At 46.9% G+C, this 20,045-nt stretch overlaps 1 protein-coding gene across 1 annotated transcript in view; it reads left to right on the top strand.

The window, feature by feature from the left end:
* The window catches only part of LOC144180289 (trypsin-1-like), a 46,986-nt gene that overhangs the window by 19,249 nt on the left and 7,692 nt on the right, over positions 1-20,045 (top strand). The window contains exons 3-4 of the mRNA XM_077708660.1: positions 7,168-7,268; positions 12,869-13,137. Coding sequence (XP_077564786.1) covers positions 7,168-7,268; positions 12,869-13,137 — 370 coding nt within the window. The remainder of the gene's footprint in view (positions 1-7,167; positions 7,269-12,868; positions 13,138-20,045) is intronic.

Genomic DNA, 20,045 nt, shown 5'->3' with positions numbered 1-20,045 from the left:
GTGCAGCGAGAACTCCTGAGTACAGTTCGCTGCCAGGAGGATTTTTGTGCTCCCAACTGTAAGGCTGCTTTAAACGGGCAGTGTATGCAGAGAGCGGCGGGCGTTCTACTAGGACCCTTTTCTTTCTAAGCTTCAATAAAATAAATGGCCAGCAGCAGCCCCGTTCTTCCGCTGCTAAGTTATTCGCCGCACTTGCGATAGTTATCTATATGTTCTTGTTTCTCTGCAACAAAAAAGGCAAACATTATCAACTCCGTGGGCGAGAACAGCCTAGTATTCAGCGCTTATCCTGGCAGCTGTTATCTGACCTCCTACTGGTTTCGGTAGCCCCGTCCACAAGTTGCGTCAACGAAAAGATCGCTCCACTAAGGGGGGCAGTATAGCAACAAAAGGGGGAAAATTAATGAACGCCGTGGCTCGGAAGACCAGCCGCACCAGAAAAAAAGAAACATCGACAGCGCTGCCGGTGCTGGAAATAAATGTAATAAGGATAATTGGATTATTCTCGAGTCTTTCATTTCTTCGTGCTGCTGTATTCTTAACCCGTACACGACTCAAAGTCATGCATCGTAAGCGAATTCCAAGACGTTGTTTTGGATTCTATTTAATCGAAGAATAAACTCGGTGTGAATAAAAAAAAGGACTCGTAAGCAGTGTTGTGGTTAATAATGCTAGCGGTAACTTGTAACGCATGCCTGTAGGTGAGACTGCAGCGGCTCGTGGAAAGGTTTATCTTGCTTCGGGCTCGTTTTTTTAAAATAGAGTCTTCTTTGTTTCCAAACCGGCCATCGGCATGTCTTACGAAGCAGTGCGCTTTACGCGCGTTTTTTAACGTATATAAACAATGCCTATCTCTCGATTTTATATTTAAATTATATTAAAGATAATCTAATCGTGGCGCCACTCAGTCTTTATCTGACGTGGCTTGGTAATAACCGCTGGCCAAAGAAAAGTAAAAACGTTCCTTGCCTGTCTCCAACCATTTTTTACTAGTAGATAGGCGTTTAGTTAGACGATAGTTAGACAGCCTTAGTTAGACGACAGAATGTCTCATAGTCTTACGTAATCTTGCTATAGCGTCTACGCGAGCACCAGAAACGCTTGTTTTTTTTTTTTTTTTTTTGGGGGGGGGGGGGGGCGCTGAGAACATAATGTCTGGTAGTGGGTTGCACAACACTGGCGTGTACCGAAATGTCTTCGAGCTGAGGCACGTGACTTCTTTTTATTTTTGTGCTGAAATGCATAAATCTCCGTCGCTCATTTATAACATTGTGCCCCGAGAGCTTACGGCGGGAAATAAATGAAGTATCCGGAAGAATAAAAAACAGGTAACCCGTAATGCTCGCAATAATCCGCCACGTGCAGCTGGACTTCGGGTCTATAATTTATAATTACGTCCACCAAGGCTTCCCTCACTTCAGAGATAATACGGCGCAGATATTTTTTTTTTTTTCATTTTTTGTACAAAATAAGTACGCCTTTTGCATTACCCCCTTAGGTGGTGCAGGAGCGTATGCGATTACTGTGTGAAAAGTGACACCAATTCGTAGATGTTGTTACAATTATACGCCGCAGAGTGCGCATACAAATCCTTCTGCAGTACCGCGTATGCGCCGGTAATGTAACACGTGACTGACAAACGGTGCTCGAACTATCGCGCTCACTACGACCTACAACTCTCATGAGTATTCACCGCTTTACACAACATTTGTCTGGTACTCGGGGTTAAAGACCAAGTACGCATTAGGACCACAACGACCCAATAAATCAAGCCTTATACAAGCATATATGCACAATAGTCAATGTTTTGACATAATCGCCTGTATACTGACGAGTGTTGTAAGTCATAGTGAGCGCGATACTACGTGGCAGCGGTCGCTTAAGAAGCCCAGTCACTTTTTGCGTGGAAAGAAAGTTGCGCTATTTCAGCGAGTATACGCCGCGAAGGCATTTAGGTCATATCCTAAGGGTGGAAAATGTCGAGGATTATATTTTATTACCCTGAGGGTCTTACATGTGCATCCATTGCCCACAAAAGATGCATCGGCGTGCATCGAGCCCGCTGTGTTTATCTTATCTTATATCCTAAGAAGACGGACACTTTAATGGAGCGTTCTAACCAGTTGCGTTTTCTTTTGTGATGATAGTCGCAAAATAAATACCAGGGGTTACTGTTTTCCCGAGCGCGTCCGCACGAGCGCGTAACAACCCATACTTGAGCAGCGTGTCTCGTGTGCGGCCTTCCCGCGTGTTTTCCTGAAAGCATTCCGTTGTTTTCTTATAATCTGCGCTATATAGTGTTCGTTATTTTACATGCTTATCTTTTAAGCAAGTCCCCTTTGGGAGTTGCGGGAAACATTATTTTACTAATGCCTCATAACGTGGCCTTAATAAAGGGCATTCAGTTAAATTAAGGGCATGTGTTTTCCGATAGGTCGAAAGGCAATGAGGTGCGCAACTGGAGTACGAATGCACATGGTGCCTAAATGTAAACAACTCAATGAGGCGAAAATATCCCCTCGATTTCATTGTTCTAGCCGAAAGTGACATAAAATTCATTCAGTCGAATAAGTAATGTGTTCAGTACATTAATATAGTCTCTAATTAGGACATCTTATGAAGTCTAACACCAAATATTACGGCGACTCTACTTAAATTACCTTAATCTAGAAAATGTCAGTAGGGGCGTAAAAATACCAATTTTCTTGAGCTGGATTCTGCCTTCACCTTATAAGATTAAGAAAAGCGTATAGGTTGCAAATACAAAACAGAACTACGCGAAGTTTTTCAACGCAGCGTTACGAAAGGATTAAAAAGATTGAGCTTTGCTGATGCGTCTTCCGCACTTTTACGATCAACCTTAAGTGTCTATTTCTCTTTTTTGCTGAACAAATACATATAATCAAATTGATTCGTAATATTGACATTCACCGGTACAAATACCAGGAGACCAGACAAAAAGCCATCCATGCGCGGCTTGACGGGGCCTGCGCCCCCTTAGGTGACAGTTAACAGTCATTATTTCATAAAATTAATTCGGACATTTCCGTGACGTACACTAGCAAAAAAAAACGCAAAGTACATGAATAAAATGAAGTGCTAAGACGTCAGTCGTTCGACGAAAATTCGTCTTGTCAGGCCGGTCGGTACAAGGAAACTGTAAGGGTTCCAAAATATTTTTTGACAGTTTTTGACTTGGTCAGTGACTGCATCACTGCTGCTTCAAATTAACAGCTTAGTGTTTAGCCGCAGCCCTGATAGGGATCAGGTTACTTCCCGCAAAATGCTTGCATATATAGCAATGCAATGTGGCAATGACAAGACAGTACGTTTCGAAAAAACAAGTGTGGTCAACGAGAATAAGGTATTTACGAATGTAGCGACACAATATTAACAAAAGAAATTGGGGCTGCGTTGAACTAATGACGCGTAAACTGGACAAACAGCGAAGCTGGCAGCCCCACCTAGCTTATTATTGGTTCGGCTAAGTTTATGCTTGGTTATGCTTGAAGGCGCGGCTAAGTTTTCTGCATGGTCATGCTTCGAGACTCGGTCAAGATTTGTGCGTGGTGTCGTTATTCGCCCCCCAAAGAGCAATGAACACTCGGTCATTAAAGTATGTACAATGCGTGGTTTTATTTTCAGTATGAGTCATTTCTTTCGTCATCGTCGTGCCTGCGACAGCGAGATTTTAGTGCGCACGTTCGCCGGCCTAACCACCGGCTTAAACAGCGTCGCTGTTAAAACTGCACCACTCGCCGCAACAAACGATATAACAAGCCACTCCTCGACGCGTTTCGAAAAACGTGCTTCATACCACTTGTATCGCGCCACGATACACGTGGCGACAGGAGTCCAGCCCGAGCGCGCCGAGGCAAAGCCATGGTAAAGCGGTGCCGGCGCCCGCTATGACGTCCCCGCTCGGCAAGGTTTTCTTGGGCACGTTCGCCGGCCCAACCACCAGCTTAAACAGCGTCGGTGTTCAAAATTTCAATTGCCATTCCACTCTGTGAAGGTGTATGACAAGCGGAGATGTTTGCGGGCTACCGTGGTAACGGGCCTGAGGTCCTGGGAAACTAAAAAAATTGGCGCCAATACACGGTGTGAATGTGGTTGGAAAGCTGTAAACGGCACTCACAAACATCACTCATGTGTCTCACTTAAATTCACTCACGAAGCTCTACAAATAGTGAAACCAGAGAGAAGTGAACTGCACTTAACCACACCCTTTATTACTTCAAAGAGATATTCTTGGTAATGTTAAATTAATGCATGATGCATGAACGGTGCTTGGTTGAATTGTATTGGTGTAACACATGAGTGGAAACTGTTTTATAAAATTAAAGCTCAAACCCGGTGTTAGACGATCTCAATTCTCTTTCTCTGCCGGGGCGGGCGGAGGCGACGAGATAGGCGGCAGAGACGAAGGAGGAGCAGGAGCAGGAGCAGGAGCAGGAGCAGGAGAAGTAGGAGGAGGAGGAAATACTTCTGTTCAGATTACTGAACGGCCCAGAGTGGGGCCCAGGAAAGTAGTTCCTCTTTCACTGTCGGCCTTATTCAGTCCGCACCGCCTGTGCTCTGTCCACCAGCTGAAGTTGGGTAGGCAGAGAGGGAATGGACAGCAGCATCTCCAATTGCTCTTGTTCGGAAGTTGAGAGGAGAGGTAGTTGAGTGTTGAGAGGAAAGAGAGGAGGGTGCTCAGGGCTACAGTTACACACCCCGATTATGTGGCAGAGTGTTCCTACTTTTTAGCAAAATTTACATTCATCGTCGTAGCGATTCGGGTGCATTAAGTGAAGACGCGTAGGGTGTGGGAAGGAGCCGGATTGTATGAGCCGTAGGGTAGTTTGTTGTTCTATGCAAAGGTCAGGGTGAGGCGAAGGTAGTGTCTGTTTCAGAAGGCGATAATGCTGGGTTGTTTCCTTGAACGAGACAAGCGGGTTACTGTCCTTGTGCAGCTCCGTAGCACGAGCGGTAAAAGTGCAGGCTTGGTGGGCGTATTCGTTGCCCTTCATGGAAGCGTGAGCGGGTTTCCAGATGAGCTGAACGGAACCATGTGGGGAGTGGTTTTTAAGCACACGCAGTGCAGGTCGGGACACCAGTCCCGACTGGCAATTCTGGTAGGCTTGTTGGGAATCGGTTACTACCTTACGTACTCCTCGTTGAGTGATAGCCAAGGCGATGGCTGCCTCTTCTGCTGCCGTCATGTCCTCGGCATTGAGTGCGTCACAAGCAAGGAGGTTGGTTCTGGAGGTAGCCACGATGATGACGTACTGCTGTTGTCGATGTAGGGAGGCGTCTGTATATAAAACTTCATGATCCCCATAGGATGGGGTCTAGCGCTTCAGCCCGTCCTTGTCGGCAACCCCCGTCATGTAAGGGGTTCATATTTTTAAGAATCTTTAGTTCTTGTCACCTAGAGTCGGGCAGTACATCAAGCCGAGTTACATTCTGTGCTGGGCATCAAGGGCTATTTGAATGTGTTCCTTGATGTGTCGTTTGGTGTGAAGGCGGACGACAAGGAGCTGTGATTTTTTACGTGAACACTGGAGGTCACAGGCTTTAGGACATTTGCGTACTAGAAGTGAGATGCCTTGAGTTGGTGTGACCATCCTTTAATTTTTGTAATTTCTATCACACCCGCAAGGCGCGCGCAGGGCCGCTAGACGTGCCGTCGGCGGAGCGCACATCGGCGCGTGAGGTCGCGTGACGCTATCACGTAGCATTCAGCGAGAATGCAGGGGGTAAACCCGTAGATGCGCTCGGTGAGTGCACCACCTGCCTTCCCCGTCCCCGCGTGGGCTCGTAGCTAAATCGGTAAGACGACGGACTCTCTCTGTGGTACTCTATTTGTTCCAGGTTCGATTCCTGGCGGCGCCAGTAAATTCTTTTATTTGTTCGCTGGAGTTTTCTGTTGACACCAACGGTCGCGAAAGAACCCTTGGGGGGTAAAAAGCCTTGCTTTAAAAATGACCACACACTGCAAACGCGACACCGAATCGGTTGGCCACAAACTGCCGCTCAAACCGCGCCGTCACTCCCGGGAAGCATTCATCGAAATTCCAGCCACACCGATGTCTTGAGTTTTCCGCGTCGCGGTATAGATTGATCGTAGGGTTTAAAGCGCCGACGCAACGCAGGCGAAGAGGCGCGCCGTAGTGAAGGGCTTTGGATTACTTTTGACCACCTGGGTGTCTTTAACGTCGACGTAATCTCGTACACACTGGCGTTAGTGCTTTTCCCTTCCATTAGAAAACCGGCCACCGCGGTCGGGAATCGAACTCGCGTCCTCGTGCTCCGCAGCGCAACGCCTTAGCCATTGAGCCACCGCGGCGGGTCCGCATCGCGGTATTCAGGATACCGCGCTCAGCTTGCGTGCGCTGCCCGATGGTCGTCGGTGGTCTCCTTCCGCTGCCTTCATGCCCGTTGCAGCTTCTGCTCACCACGCCCACGCTATTCGAAGGCACGCTGTTCTTCCTCGCTACGCCCAACAAGTGATTACATCACTGAGTGTTGTGCGACGCCACAGTAAAAAGAGATGTACAGCGCTGCCGCGACGGCGCGCAGCTGGCAAGGGAGCACCAGGAGCGAACAGGTAGACAAACGGATATATAGGGTGTGATGAAGTCAGGAACGACGTACGGAGCGGCTTTTAGGGGTATATTTTTTTATTGCTGTTGAACAGCCGTTAGACCACGGTAGCCGTGTAGACTATTTCGGGCGTCGCTACTCAATAGTGAATCTCGCATTACCGTACGGCAACCACATTTAAAGAAAAGATCAATTTCAAGGAAACATTTAGGCATCCCGAACTATAGGCAAGGACACGAATGCGGGTCCCCAAAAAAAATGAAAGAAACTGGGCCCCTGGTGGACAAATGTGTGCAGGGTAGAGGTCGCGAGTTAGTGCTACAAAATAGAGATCCTTGCGAAAGAAAAAAAACACACCTTTTTCGACTGTCATGAGCTTCTATTGAACTTTTCTTCTCGCTTGGAATTTTTCAAGCAAACTTGAACATCAGTTAAATAATAGCCGCTCCTATAACGAACAGTACATTTCTATTCCAGCATGATGTTCAGCGGACTTTGCATGCAGCTTCATACTGTGTGTTTACTTTCTTTCGTGAAGGTTGCCACTGCGCTTAACACGGTGGCTTCTGCACGCAGGCCGCTTTGATTCGGAGAACGAACGGCAGGAACGTGTTCTTCGGTGGCGGAAGCCTGATCACGGACAAATTCGTGCTCACGTGCGGCCACTGCTTATCGAGGTAAGCTAAACGACTGTTTGGGTGCGGGAATGTGTAAAGCAAGAAGCTCCCAATAGTGAATTTAGAACTTATCCAACCCCTTCCGCCACACCCCCGCCCATTGTGGGAATAGAAGACTTCGAACTGTCGACGAAAAATGCGATAAAGTGGGAGGGCTGAAATTGTGGTGATTTATTACGAGAAGGTAATCACCCGCCGGGCAAAAACAAGCAGGGCTCAGAGGGGTTGATAATGGCACGGCGACGGACGCCACATGACAGTTCCTCGTCAAGATCCCGATGGAGATCAAGCGGGCTCGTCAAGATCCAGATCCCCGCGAGGGACACAGTGTCATCGTCCCCACTCAACAACTCACCCTCTACTGTGCTTCACAAGGGACGCGATCGTAAAATCTACATGTCATGCGGTATACGTTTTGACATTTTCCGTATTTTTTTATATTTTTGTTATTTTGTAGTTTTTCATAATTTCGTTCAATCAATTAACTCCACTTACGTTATTCTAACGATTACACTTGGAACTTTTGCGAAATCTGCATTATTGTTGAAATGCAGGGTGTTACATGGTTCGCCATTTTCCGTAATTATTTTACATTTCAGCACGAAATTGTTACATGCCGGGATCCATCAAGATCAGACTAACGTAATATCCGCCACGGAAATGACATCGCCATAAAAACGCGGCTGCGTCAGGATTCTACCCGGGGTGCTCCGTCGCCGCAACGGGAGGTGCCAGGCGCTTTACCGACTCCGCTACGAGCTGAAGCGCAGACAACCGTATGAAAGCGCCATATATCTTACCTATAACCATAGATATTGAGAAAGTCTATGCCTATAACCTCCGCTATTTCGGTGGTGCTGCCGTCTAAGAGAGGTAAAGTGAAGTATTGCATCACGATTCTAAGGAGCGCCGACAGTTGGTGCCAGCTGAGCTCGTCGCAACGCAACCGTCTGGCGTACACTCCACGGAGCAGGGACGCAGAATAAATATTCAACTGATCCTGCGAAGGCACATCTCACTTTCGTGTTTTACCGATTCCTGTGAAAGAGGGATCAACACATTGTTTTCTTATTTTTTCAGTTTTTCAAAATTTCGTTCGACCAATTATCTCCATTTACGCTATTACAACGATTACAGGTGAAATTTTCGCGAAATCTGCATTATTGTGGAAATTCCATGCGGTATATATCTTTTGACATTTTTCTTATTTTTTTATTTGTGTTACTTTTTAGTTTTCCGAAATTTCTTTCTACCAATAATCTCCATTTACGTTATTCTAACGATTACATTTGGAACTTTCGCGAAATCTGCGTTTTTGTGGAAATTCAGGGCGTTACACGCTCCTGGCTGGGGGGGTATTCGGCAAAGAATGCTACGCATTAATACCGCACGTCTTTTCCACGGTCCCCTCCTCAGAAACGCGATGCCCGAACACCGCACGTTACGAGGGAGAGGGTCGTAAACCTCATTCCATTTTCCTCGTTGGAAGTAGGTCATCCCTGTGCTGGTGAGCAACGGGCAATGGGGACAACGGTACGTTGGGGCGCGTCGACCAACTCTTACTGGAAGCCAGGTGCACGCAGCATTAACGAAAAAAAAGCTAGAAGTATTTTAAAACTTTCAAATTTTGCGCCACAGTGACGTGTTATGAGCAGGAATGACGTCATACGGGCCAACAATAAAACATAATTTTCAGTGCGCTAACTGCACGTTGGCATTCAAGTGGTGAAACAGCGCGCAAAAAACCAGGACAGAAAGAAGAGGACAACAACACGAGTGCTGTTGGTACAGATTCATAGGGGTGAAACAGCGCGCAAAAAACCACACAGAAAGAAGAGGACAACAACACGAGCGCTGGCGGGCATTTTTTCTCCACTTTCTTATTTTCCAAATTCTTTATCTTGAGCTACTACATCCTCCCCTTTGCTTTCCGAGGTCTTCTTGACTGCCAATTCATATTTCTGTCTTATTTTCAACAAGCCCCTAATTTCCCATTATGATTAGCTACATGCATAGCGAGGGCCTCTGTTCTGGCAGTCTTGGTGCCATAGGGAGCTTAAGAGGGTTCAACGCTGGTCGACCACTCTCGACATGTCGTAGACACTTGAGTCACGGCCTGGGGGTTAAAGGAGCCATGAAGAGAAAATGCAAGTTGGTTTTATTCGAAAGATTTCGTGTTTTATAGTGCCCCCAGCGCTTGTCCGGATACAAACGGTGCTTTATTCACTAAGAAATTAAACAATTTAGGTTAAAATTTTGATTTTCCCGCTCAATCGTGCGTTTTCGTGGTCCCAAGTGACATCACGGGAACCGACCGCTCTGCAGCCTAGAGTACCTTCATTCACGCATCCGCCGTACAGGGTAGAGACACGTAACGCTGGCGCCGCCATGTTCGGTTGCTCGCTCGCCGCCGAAGCAAGTCATTATGTCAAAACCGCGCTAAAATTATCGCCGCAACGCGGTTTACTGAAGAAGTTTGAATCATATTGTCTGTTTCGCGTTGCTAGGTCTCGTGGGAAACGAAAAAATAACGCGTTGAGCCCGTTGGCCCAATTGCGGCGGCACGGGACCGTTCAAAGGTTGTCTCCACCCTGTACAGCGGTGTTGGTTTGTTCCCGCGTTTCTTTACGTTCCGTAACCTAGATGGCGCCACCATACCGTGGCAAGCGTTTGGTTTGTTTTTGCCCGCATTTAAACCTGGATTGTTTTTGTTCTGGGAGAAAATATTCGTTCCCTGAAACAGTGTTCGCTCGACAAATGGGGTCACGTAAGACACCGTTGCTTGCGTCAATCGGCCAGTGTCGTCTGAGACAACCCCAAGCCCCATAGTGCTGTGCAGCTAAACCAAAGCATGCTGTGCGCAGTACGAACAGCAGAACGCATCAGTACTTCTATGTTTACATGTGCTTTCGTAACTTCCACTGTTTGTCCCATCATTCCTATTGCTTTGTAAAGAATGTGCCCTAAATTTAAGCGCAAATCGCTCGTTCGTCTAGTTTGTAAGCTCTACCTAATTTGCGTCTGCTTCTGCCAGCCTCCGCCAATCGCAGAGCTTAGCCCATGTGACATCACAGGTTCTGTTGCGGGAAATGAGCTGGTGGGTCGCATGACCATTCCCGTTTTTCCTAATTATGTAGCTTATTTGAGCGAAGTTTACGTTAAAAGTGGTGTCAGTATGATTCTAACGAGACAATCTTTTGAATGAACCAAACTTGTGTTTTCTCTTCATGGCTCCTTTAAAGGAGCCATGAAGACAAAATACAAGTTGGGTTTATTAGAAAGACTGCTCAGTCCCGATAACAATGATACCAATATCATCGCAATCTTCAAACAAATAACGGAGATATAAAAGAAAACGTGTGAAGCAGTCGCGACCCCCTAGCCAATTTCCCGCAACTTTTCTATGACGTCACGGAACCTTGTTTGTGCGATTGGCGGCCGCCTAACTGACCTGTCGCGACGACACATGACTGGACGTCTGTAATGGGGCCTCTAGTTTCATTTGACCGCATCACTTGAATGCTAACGTGCAGTTAACGCTCTGAAAATTATGTTTTATAGTTGGCCCGTATGACGTCCTTCTTGCTCATAACACGTCACTGTGGCGCAAAATTTGAAGGTTTTTAAATACTTCTTGCTTTTTTTCGTTAAAAAAACGTCTTTTGTGGCTGTGATGGAGCTGAATGACATACTGAATCCTAGTTTTTTCAAATTAAACGAAGTTGTATTTTCTCTTCGTGGCTCCTTTAAAAAGAAGGTCCCCTTCACCCCGAGTAGTCGGAGTGGCGCTGGCTACCACCCCGAAGCACAGGAAAAAATTACATTGACATAAATACCCCAGAAAGTGGAGGCTAAAGTAGCCCCGCTGGTAGCGTAGTGGTCATCGCACCAGACCGGTATTCTGGAGGTCGTGGGTTCGGATCCCACCTGGCGGGCATTTTTCCTCCACTTTCTTATTTTCCAAATTCTTTATCTTGAGCTACTACATCCTCCCCTTTGCTTTCCGAGGTCTTCTTGACTGCCAATTCATATTTCTGTCTTATTTTCAATGAGCCCCTCATTTCCCATTCTGATTCGCTATATATATATATATATATATATATATATATATATATATATATATATATATATATATATATATATATATATATATATATATATATATATATATATATATATATATATATATATATATATATAGCGAATAAGAAATGGGAAATGAGAGGCTCGGTCATTGATTGATTGATTGTAGGGTTTAACGCGCCGACGCAGCGCAGGCGATGAGGCGCGCCGTAGTGGAGGGCTCCGGATTAATTTTGACCACCTGGGGATCTTTAACGTGCGTCGAAATCTCGTACACACGGGCGTTTTTGCTTTTCGCCTCCATCAGAAAAGCGGCCGCCGCGGCCGGGAATCGAACCCGTGACCTCGTGCTCAGCAGCGCAGCGCCTTAGGGGGCTCGGTGAATTAGGACAGACTAAGGGTTGGCAGTCAAGGAAACCTCGGGAAGCAAAGGGGGGAATTCGGTAGGTCATTGAAATAGATGAAGAATTTTTTGAGTCAGAAAGTCTTCATCTATTTCTATGACCTACCGAATTCCACCCTTTGCTTTCCGAGGTTTTCTTGACTGCCAACCCTTATTCTGCCTGTCTATATATATATATATATATATTCCACCTACAATATTAATGCCGATGTACCTTCCCCCTGGTAAATTGCTTTCAAAGGTTCCCAAGAGCCTCCAGCGCGATGTGGAAGCTGGAAGGTGTGTAGAAGAAAGGAGAACGAAGCCGCCGTAAAGATAGCATAACTGTATTTACATCAGACTGAATTCCTGCTTAACATGATCATGGCGTCCGAGCGTTCATCGTCTTCCTTCTCTTCTTTCCTCCGTAGCGTCCCCGAATCTTGTCCTCTTCTTCATCTCGCTTACGTTGGTATGTGAGACGCAATAAAAATGCAATAATCTGATTGGAACGAGACTGCAGGAAAACTAAGTGCAAGAAAATAATTCTGCCGGAGTAAGGCCGGAACAAATCTGGGAAATTGCAAAAGACCATAAGCTCTTTTTTCACGCTATAATAAAGAAAATAATAAATGTGAAATGCCCCTACCAAGAAAGTATTTAATTTGCTTGAGGTTTGCGATATAGACGATCCTACTAACTGTGTGCATCATCTAATACATACTTTTGTCTCAGAAGCTGTACACCCCCAGTTTCAAGGTCTTCTCTCACCTCGACGATCAGCCATTTTGCAATGGTAGGTGAAGAACAAGGAAATGCACAAGGGTGCGACCACGGCATCCTGAAGTTTTTACTTTTATTCTGAACTTATTTCTTGTTTAGGGGTCATTTCCTTTGGGGTTATTTTGGGGTCATTTTGGGGTCATTTGGGGTCCCTTTCCCCTTTCGTGTTCTCGTTTCTCCGAGACAGTGCCTACGCACCCGAGAGCCCATTCGCGAGTTCCGCTTACCAGGCCATTCAGATCATACCCGCATCTTAAGGCGGCCCAGTAGATGGCGTAGTCTCTGTACGCTTATTGGGGGAGCATGTTCTGCTTCCTCGAAATGTCGGCAACCTTCGGACTCACTACCACAGGGAGTCCAAGCGGAACGTGACCGTGTGGCTGGGCCTGCACCGGATCTCGTACCCGGCCGTGTTCCAGTGGCGCTCTCGGCCGTGTGCCTTCTTCATCCACCCGATGTTCAACGAGGCCACGCTGGCCAACGACATCGCCCTGCTGCGCCTCCAGGACCGGGTGCCCCTGTGGAGGCTGGGCGGATACGTGAACACCATCTGTCTGCCGCCCAGGGGATTCCAGCCACGGGGCTCCGCCTTCGTCAGCGGATGGGGGTACACGTCCGAAAGTACGCGCTCTCTTTCTGCTAACCTTAACGTAGGGAAAACGGCTGCTTTCTGCTGGTGGACTTTCTGCTGCGCCTTCTATAGACCACAGCGCATTTCGGCAGTCATGACAGAATGGACGATGATGACAAATTGCACTCCGGTATTGCAACGAGGTGGTGACGTGATATATATATATATATATATATATATATATATATATATATATATATATATATATATATATATATATATATATATATATATATATATATATATATATATATATATAGAGAGAGAGAGAGAGAGAGAGAGAGAGAGAGAGAGAGACAGACAGAAAGAAAGTGGAGGAAAAATGCCCGCCAGGTAGGATATGAACCCACGATCTCCAGAATACGCATCTGGTGCAATGGCCACTACGCTACCGGCGGGGCTGTTTTCCCTCCACTTTCTCGGTATTTATGTTTCCTGCAATTTATATATATATAATTATATATATATATATATATATATATATATATATATATATATATATATATATATATATATATATATATATATATATATTTTTATTTACTTGATCCCAAGCATTTCACGATCACAATGACCAAAGTGAGGGGCGGTGCTTAGATTCAAAAGACCTAAAGTACCCCCCCCCCCCGCCACTTTTGTTCGCGGCCGTATCTCGGCGAAACAGGCGCAAGAAATAATGTTTTATTTGGCAAGCGTTCAATAGAGAAATAGGCACAGACAGTGAACCCACTGTTTACGTGTGATACTCAGTCACCCTCACTGTCATCCGAGCCCGTTGTGCCTCTTGGGCCCCGATCTCAGCATCTCCCAGAAAGTCGTCTTTTGTTCCGCTGAAGTGATTTTTGATTGAAGTCCTCATGAATGATTTGGGCAAAACGTCAACTTGGGTCAACTTGAAATACACTTTTTTTTTGTATTTATTGCCTGTCTTTGACAATTCACAACGGAAATACACCTCGTTGTGGTTGCTTAGAACACGGAGTGCTTAGATTCGCATGCACACATTTTTTTGAAGACGATAGTCATTCTTGGGCTACTTAACCCGAAAATTTTGGTCTGTCTCTATGTCTGTCTGTCTGTCTGTGACTCGATTCAGCCACCCGGCCAATGTAAAATAGATATTGCGCAATAGTCTTATATACTCACAGCCAAATGTAAACGTCTAAGCCCGGTTTATATGTTCATACTTGTCAACTTTGTTGAACAAGAACAAGATATTACGCAAATATAAGACAGGAAATTAGTACACAAGGGATATTTACAGTGTTCCTTTATTAAAAATTCACGGATGCTTGGTTTTTTTTATAGCAAATGATATTCTACATCTCCTGCAGAAAACCGCCGCCTGTTGTTGCCCGCGCCACCTCATGGCGGCATATGAAAAATAACGCGGCAACAGCAACAAAAGGTTCAACTATCTAGGTTCCACCTTCTGCTTGGAACGCACGTGGAGCACGGCCACGTGGTTCTATAAACCTTGAAGTCACCCGCTTCGATTCACGCGCGTCTCCACCGTACTGCAGCGCTGCAATCGAGGAACCCGGCCGTAGCAGTGGAACGCGGTAAATTCAAGTGGCCTAGAGCAAACCTTTAGCGTGTTTACCTTGGGATGAGCGCGACGGTACAGGAACAGCATGAGAGGTGAGCGGGAAAGCAAAGGGGGGCATTTCCTTGCAAATGTATACAAAGACTATCGTCTTTTGGCGACATTTGCAACGAAAGAAGCAGATACGCGGCCAATTTTTTTCCAATTTTTTCCCCGAAAGTAGGGGAGGGTGCTTAGAATCTGGGGTGCTTAGAATCGCAAAAATACGGTATAATACAGTATTCGCAGTGCGGTAGCAAACGTTGAGCGCAGTAGACTCTAGCACCGCGGAAAACCGCTATCTTAGCTGTCATTGATAGCGAATGTTGTCCCCTGGGCACCGCCAGAAATATAATCTTCCTCCCGGTTTCTGAATGTCACCGCTGGCAGAGCGACAGTTCCACGGGCGCGTTCCAGCCGGAGGTGTACTGTACTGTACGGAGGTGTACAGAATAAATAATTTCGAATATATGAAGTGGCGGGGAATTTCACGGCGTCAGCGGCGTACATGGCGTCAGGTGTCAGGCACTTCGCCACTTACGTACCGGGGAACTCGTCGGCACTGTGCAAAATATAAGGAGCTTTAACCTTCCGTACAGCGTGAGGGACAGTGAGAGCGGGGACGCTATTGATATGGTGATTAATATACACGCTTTTGTGTGCATTCTAGACTTCCTTTCACCCTACTTGAATGCTACACCCGCGTCATGGCCAGCAAGGCGAAGAGATGCCTACAGTCACGTCACCAATGTAAGCACGCACCGTGATCATTTTCGTGGCGAGTATACTGAACGAGCAGTGCGCCAGATCGGTGGTGCGATGTGACGTCGACGAACGTTCCAGGACATGGCGCAACGTGCGACGGCCTGGCAAAACAACAACGCCGTAAAGTGGCCGCTCGGTTGATTTGGCGAGCGACGTTCAGCTTCTTGGCAACCTCTCGTGATCGGGGCGTGCAGTTGGGATCCGCTCCCTGGGAACAACACCGTCGAGCTTCCCCCTGAAGACGTCACTGTTGACGCTGTAATACGAACCGTTCGTGTGTCCGGGCCTGTATACGTCAAGCGAGCCGGTGAAGTCGGACGCCGCAGGGTCTCCAGTTCGTTGCATAAGAAACCAATCTCGCTGCCGTCGCAATAAGATAAGACGAGTGGTCGCTTCAGAAGAGGCACGGATCTATCTATTCGTGGTGTTTTGCTTTGTTTCAACGTCGAAGAACTTTCAATACCACCCGCCGCTAAGTTGCCGGGAGGCAGCACTTGTACAGCGGGCGCAGTGAATAATTTCCGACCTCAGATCCCTTGCTCCTTTGTATTTATTTATTTATTATACCCTCAGGGCCAGAAGCATTACATAGGGGAGTGGACTACACAAACAAGACAAAAATACATAAGAATACAGCAACTACGGTAACAAAACATATTATCCTGGCTATACAATATTGTCTATACTCACTTCGACACAGCTATTGTTTATATATACAGTCGCTGGATGTCACGGTGTACAAGGCAGATCTTCGTTTTCTGCATTTGTTTCTAAAGTGTTTGTTTGTTTCGAAAGTTTTGTTGACTTTGCGCAATGCGCAGCCTGTATTTCTGAAACTGCGCACCAGAGGTGCCACCGCCGAGGAATATGGGTTGGCATAGGATGGAGTAAACAGCAGCTACTCTCATAGCACCCAGATACGGCCACTTAAAGGTTATATGTGTCCCGAAGGTAGCTATCTCTGCCCGGAGGCTCCGGCTCAGTGGTCGTTTCGTGTGCGCTTTGGCTCCTTCTGCGATTGATTTTCAATGCGAAAGCAATTAATGCGGCAGGTAGAAAATCAGGCGTTCTTTCGGCCAACGAATGGTATGCAAAATGGCTGACTGCTGGCCATGGCTCAAATAACAAGAACCCCCGCTAAACAAAGTGAACTAATTAAGCTGATAAGAAAATTCAGTAGATTAGAGTCTGAGTGCGAATCTAACCGGGGGTTCCAAAACGCGAGAGGAACATTGCATCCTTAACACCACCACACATCGACAAATCCAGTCGACTAAAGCTATAATCATATCTCGGCAAAACTGGATGCCCCTCACTAGCACTCACCAAAAAATATATTTTTGCTCAAGCACTCACTTGCGCTTACGCTCACCACTCGCTCTCACCACTCGCACTCCCTCTCTCATAGACTGACAGACAGACGGACAGAGCAAAATTTTTGGTGTGACAGACAGGCAGACAGACAGACAAAAAAATTTCCGGATTTAAAGGGGACAAAAAGATTATCTCGTTAGAATAATGCTGACACAACTTTTAGCACCAACTTCACTAAAACAAGCTGCATAATCAGGAAAACAGTGAATGGGCATGCGACACCACAGCCACTTTTCCGCACTGAACCAATGACGTATTAAGGGCAATTTGTTACGATTGGCCCAACGCGCAAATAAACAGAAATTATAAGCGTGCAGAACGAGCTATTCATGCTTAAACTTAAGCAGTAATAATGTTAAGCTACGCTACGCAATTTACGAACGAACACCTAAACATAGCAGTACTACTGCGAATGGCATGCCCTATGCCGGCTGACGCTGCACAGCCGTCAAGCGCTCTGGGCTTGTCTCAGGTGATACTGGCCAACCGGCATAGGCGACACAGTCCCTTACGTGACCCTTCCCGTCGAGTCATACACAATATTTTACGACACAATTAATATCAAGCGTAACAATAAGCCAGGCATAAAACCGTCCAAAGAAGCCATGCGCGGACAGCGTTTCTTCAGAGGTATAGTTACGCCATCTATGAAGGAGGACGATAATCACGCCAAAGAAAAAATATGTCTTTGCCGTGGGCGGCAGCTTTAGTGAACATACTAACTATTGTTTTATAAACCTGCCCCGCATGTGCCAGTGTCAAGGTCACCAAACACGCGGTGCAGCGGGAGAATTGAAATTTTGGTTTAAAATGTTTGATTTCTCAGTGAATAAAGCATCGTCTGCTGCCGAACAAGCGCTGAGGGCACTATAAAACACCTAATCTTTCGAATAAATCAAACTTGTATTCTGTCTTCATGGCCCCTTTAAATGAATGAACACACGTTTATTGGGAAAAAAAGTGGGAGAGAAGTCCCCTTGACATGACCGGATGCCTCGGTCAAGAGTCGGAAAAGGAATGGGAAGTAAGGAGCGGGGAGAACAGGGAAAGAAAGGCAGCTAGAAGCAGTCCTCAATGCCGGCTTCTCTGATGAAAATCAGCAGTGTCCAGCAGGTGCTTCCTGTGAGGTGGGACTCCAAGCGGATTGGCCCAAAGTTCGTAGTCTGCCGGTCGTAGCGGGCCAAGTGTCTTTAGGCAGCGTTCTCTAGGAACACTGAGTGCCGAGCATTCCCACAGGAGGTGTCGCGCACTGCACAGGGCACCAGTACCACATTTTGGGCAGTTCGGAGAACTGTAGGGGTTTCCACGCCCGAAGAAATAGTGAGCCGTTCTAGGCGTAAGGGCCGTGCCCGTTCTTATACGCCTTAGCCGCACTGTTGCCTATCGGCTGAATCCGGGGGGCAACGGGTTGGGGTCTTCCGGAATTTTGTTTTGAAGAACGGCCTTCCGCGTGGCCTTCGCCAAAGCAGCACCGTCCTCTGTGACGATGTCGGCCTCCGCATCTGAATCAGCGGGTTCAGAACAGTCTTGCTCGGGGTGAATACGAAGTTGCTCCCGGGCAATTCTGTGTGCCTCTTCATTGCCTTCAATCCCTTCATGTACGGGGACCCATCGGATTTGGTATTGCAGGCCACTCTGTTGGCATTCAGCAATGAGTTTCTTTATTCTGCGGACAGTGCGGCTAATAGTTTTGCGTCAACCAAGGGCTCGAATTGCGTCCATTGTGTCAGCACAAATTATTATGCATTCGGGGAGGCCGAGGGTGCTTGGATGTTTGCCTGCATGTTCAGTCAAGGCAAGCAGGATGGCCCGTAGCTCGGCTTCTCGGCCGGAAATTTTGACAAAGCGCACGTGTGCATTTGCGCTTCGGTCTTCGAGGCTGTACCAGCAGAGTGAGACGCGGTCATGTTCAACTGCGGCGTCCGTGTAGACATGCAGGGTACGATTTGCTGGTGTATCTCTGTCTCCACTGGCTAGTTCTAGGAATTGATCTTTAACCTTCCTTTTCCTTCGCCTTGGGTTGTCGTGACCGACATTTTTTGGCAGTGGCTTGTTCATTGTCACAGTAATGTCCTCCCAAGGCGGAACCGGCAGCTCGTGCGGATGTCTGCCGGGAAGCTCGAAACCAGCTCTGAGAAGAAGTTTCCTGCCTGCATTGGTGCTGTCCAGACGTTGAAATTGTCTGTCTTTGGCTATGTCGTCAAGTCTATTGTGCTTGCGCTTGTGCGTACAGAACGTCCTTGGCTGTAAATTTTGGCAATCCTGTAATGACGCGCAGAGCTTCACGATGCAGGATTTCAAGCTTCTGCCAGTTGTTCTTTGTGAGGTATGTATAGTTGATGCCGTACATTGTTTCGGAAATCAGGAGACCGTTTACAAGTGTGCGTACAGAGCTCTCGTCAGTTCCCCATGATTTGGACGTGACTCGTTTGATTAGGTGCGTTGTGCTCTTCCACGTGTGGAGAAGTTGTGACATCCATGTTCCGCATCCACCATCTTATCAATAGGGAGACCGAGAATACGAACGCCCTCTTTCGCTTGCAGTCTCACTCCATTCATAGATAGGTTGATTTGGTCCTTCACTTGCTGCTTGCTAAGGTGGGCATTGGCTACCACTACAAAGACTGTCTTTTCTGGAGAAGGCGAGAGACCCGCTGACTCCAGAAAGTCAGTGGTTGTGTTCAGTCCTTGTTGCAGAGCCTGCTCTTGTTCGCCGAGTGAGCCGCCCGTCGACCAGATGGTGATGTCGTCGGCGTAAATGGTGTAACATATGCCTGAAATCTTGTCCAGCGTAGGTGGAAGGTCCGCCATGACCATATTAAAAGGTGTTGGAGACAGCACTGCTCCTTTAGGTACACCTATTCGGTTTGCTGTTTTGTTTCCAAAGGTGCTGCCCACCTTGACGCGGACGCTTCACTCTTTCAAGAAAGAGTGTATGAACTTAATGGTCTTTCCTGATAAGCCTCGGCGTCGCGCTCCTTCCACGACGGAGTCATGAGGAGCGGAGTCAAAAGCTTTCCGTACATCAATTGCTACTATGATTCTGGGGTCAACCGACGTACGAGCTTCTTTTAAAAAGTAGCCCAAGGGGGACTATCATCTATATAAGCCCTCGTGCGGGAGCGGGAGCGTTTGTGAACCGGTTTCTAAGAAAGGAGCAGCGAACGTTTTTAG

This window comes from Haemaphysalis longicornis, unplaced genomic scaffold, assembly GCF_048455015.1.
Source record: "Haemaphysalis longicornis isolate Haplotype H1 unplaced genomic scaffold, Haemaphysalis longicornis Haplotype H1 scaffold_4, whole genome shotgun sequence".
In the NCBI taxonomy this organism is placed as follows: Eukaryota; Metazoa; Arthropoda; class Arachnida; order Ixodida; family Ixodidae; genus Haemaphysalis; species Haemaphysalis longicornis.
Note: the sequence above shows the minus strand (reverse complement) of the source record. Positions and strands in the feature narration are given on the sequence as shown.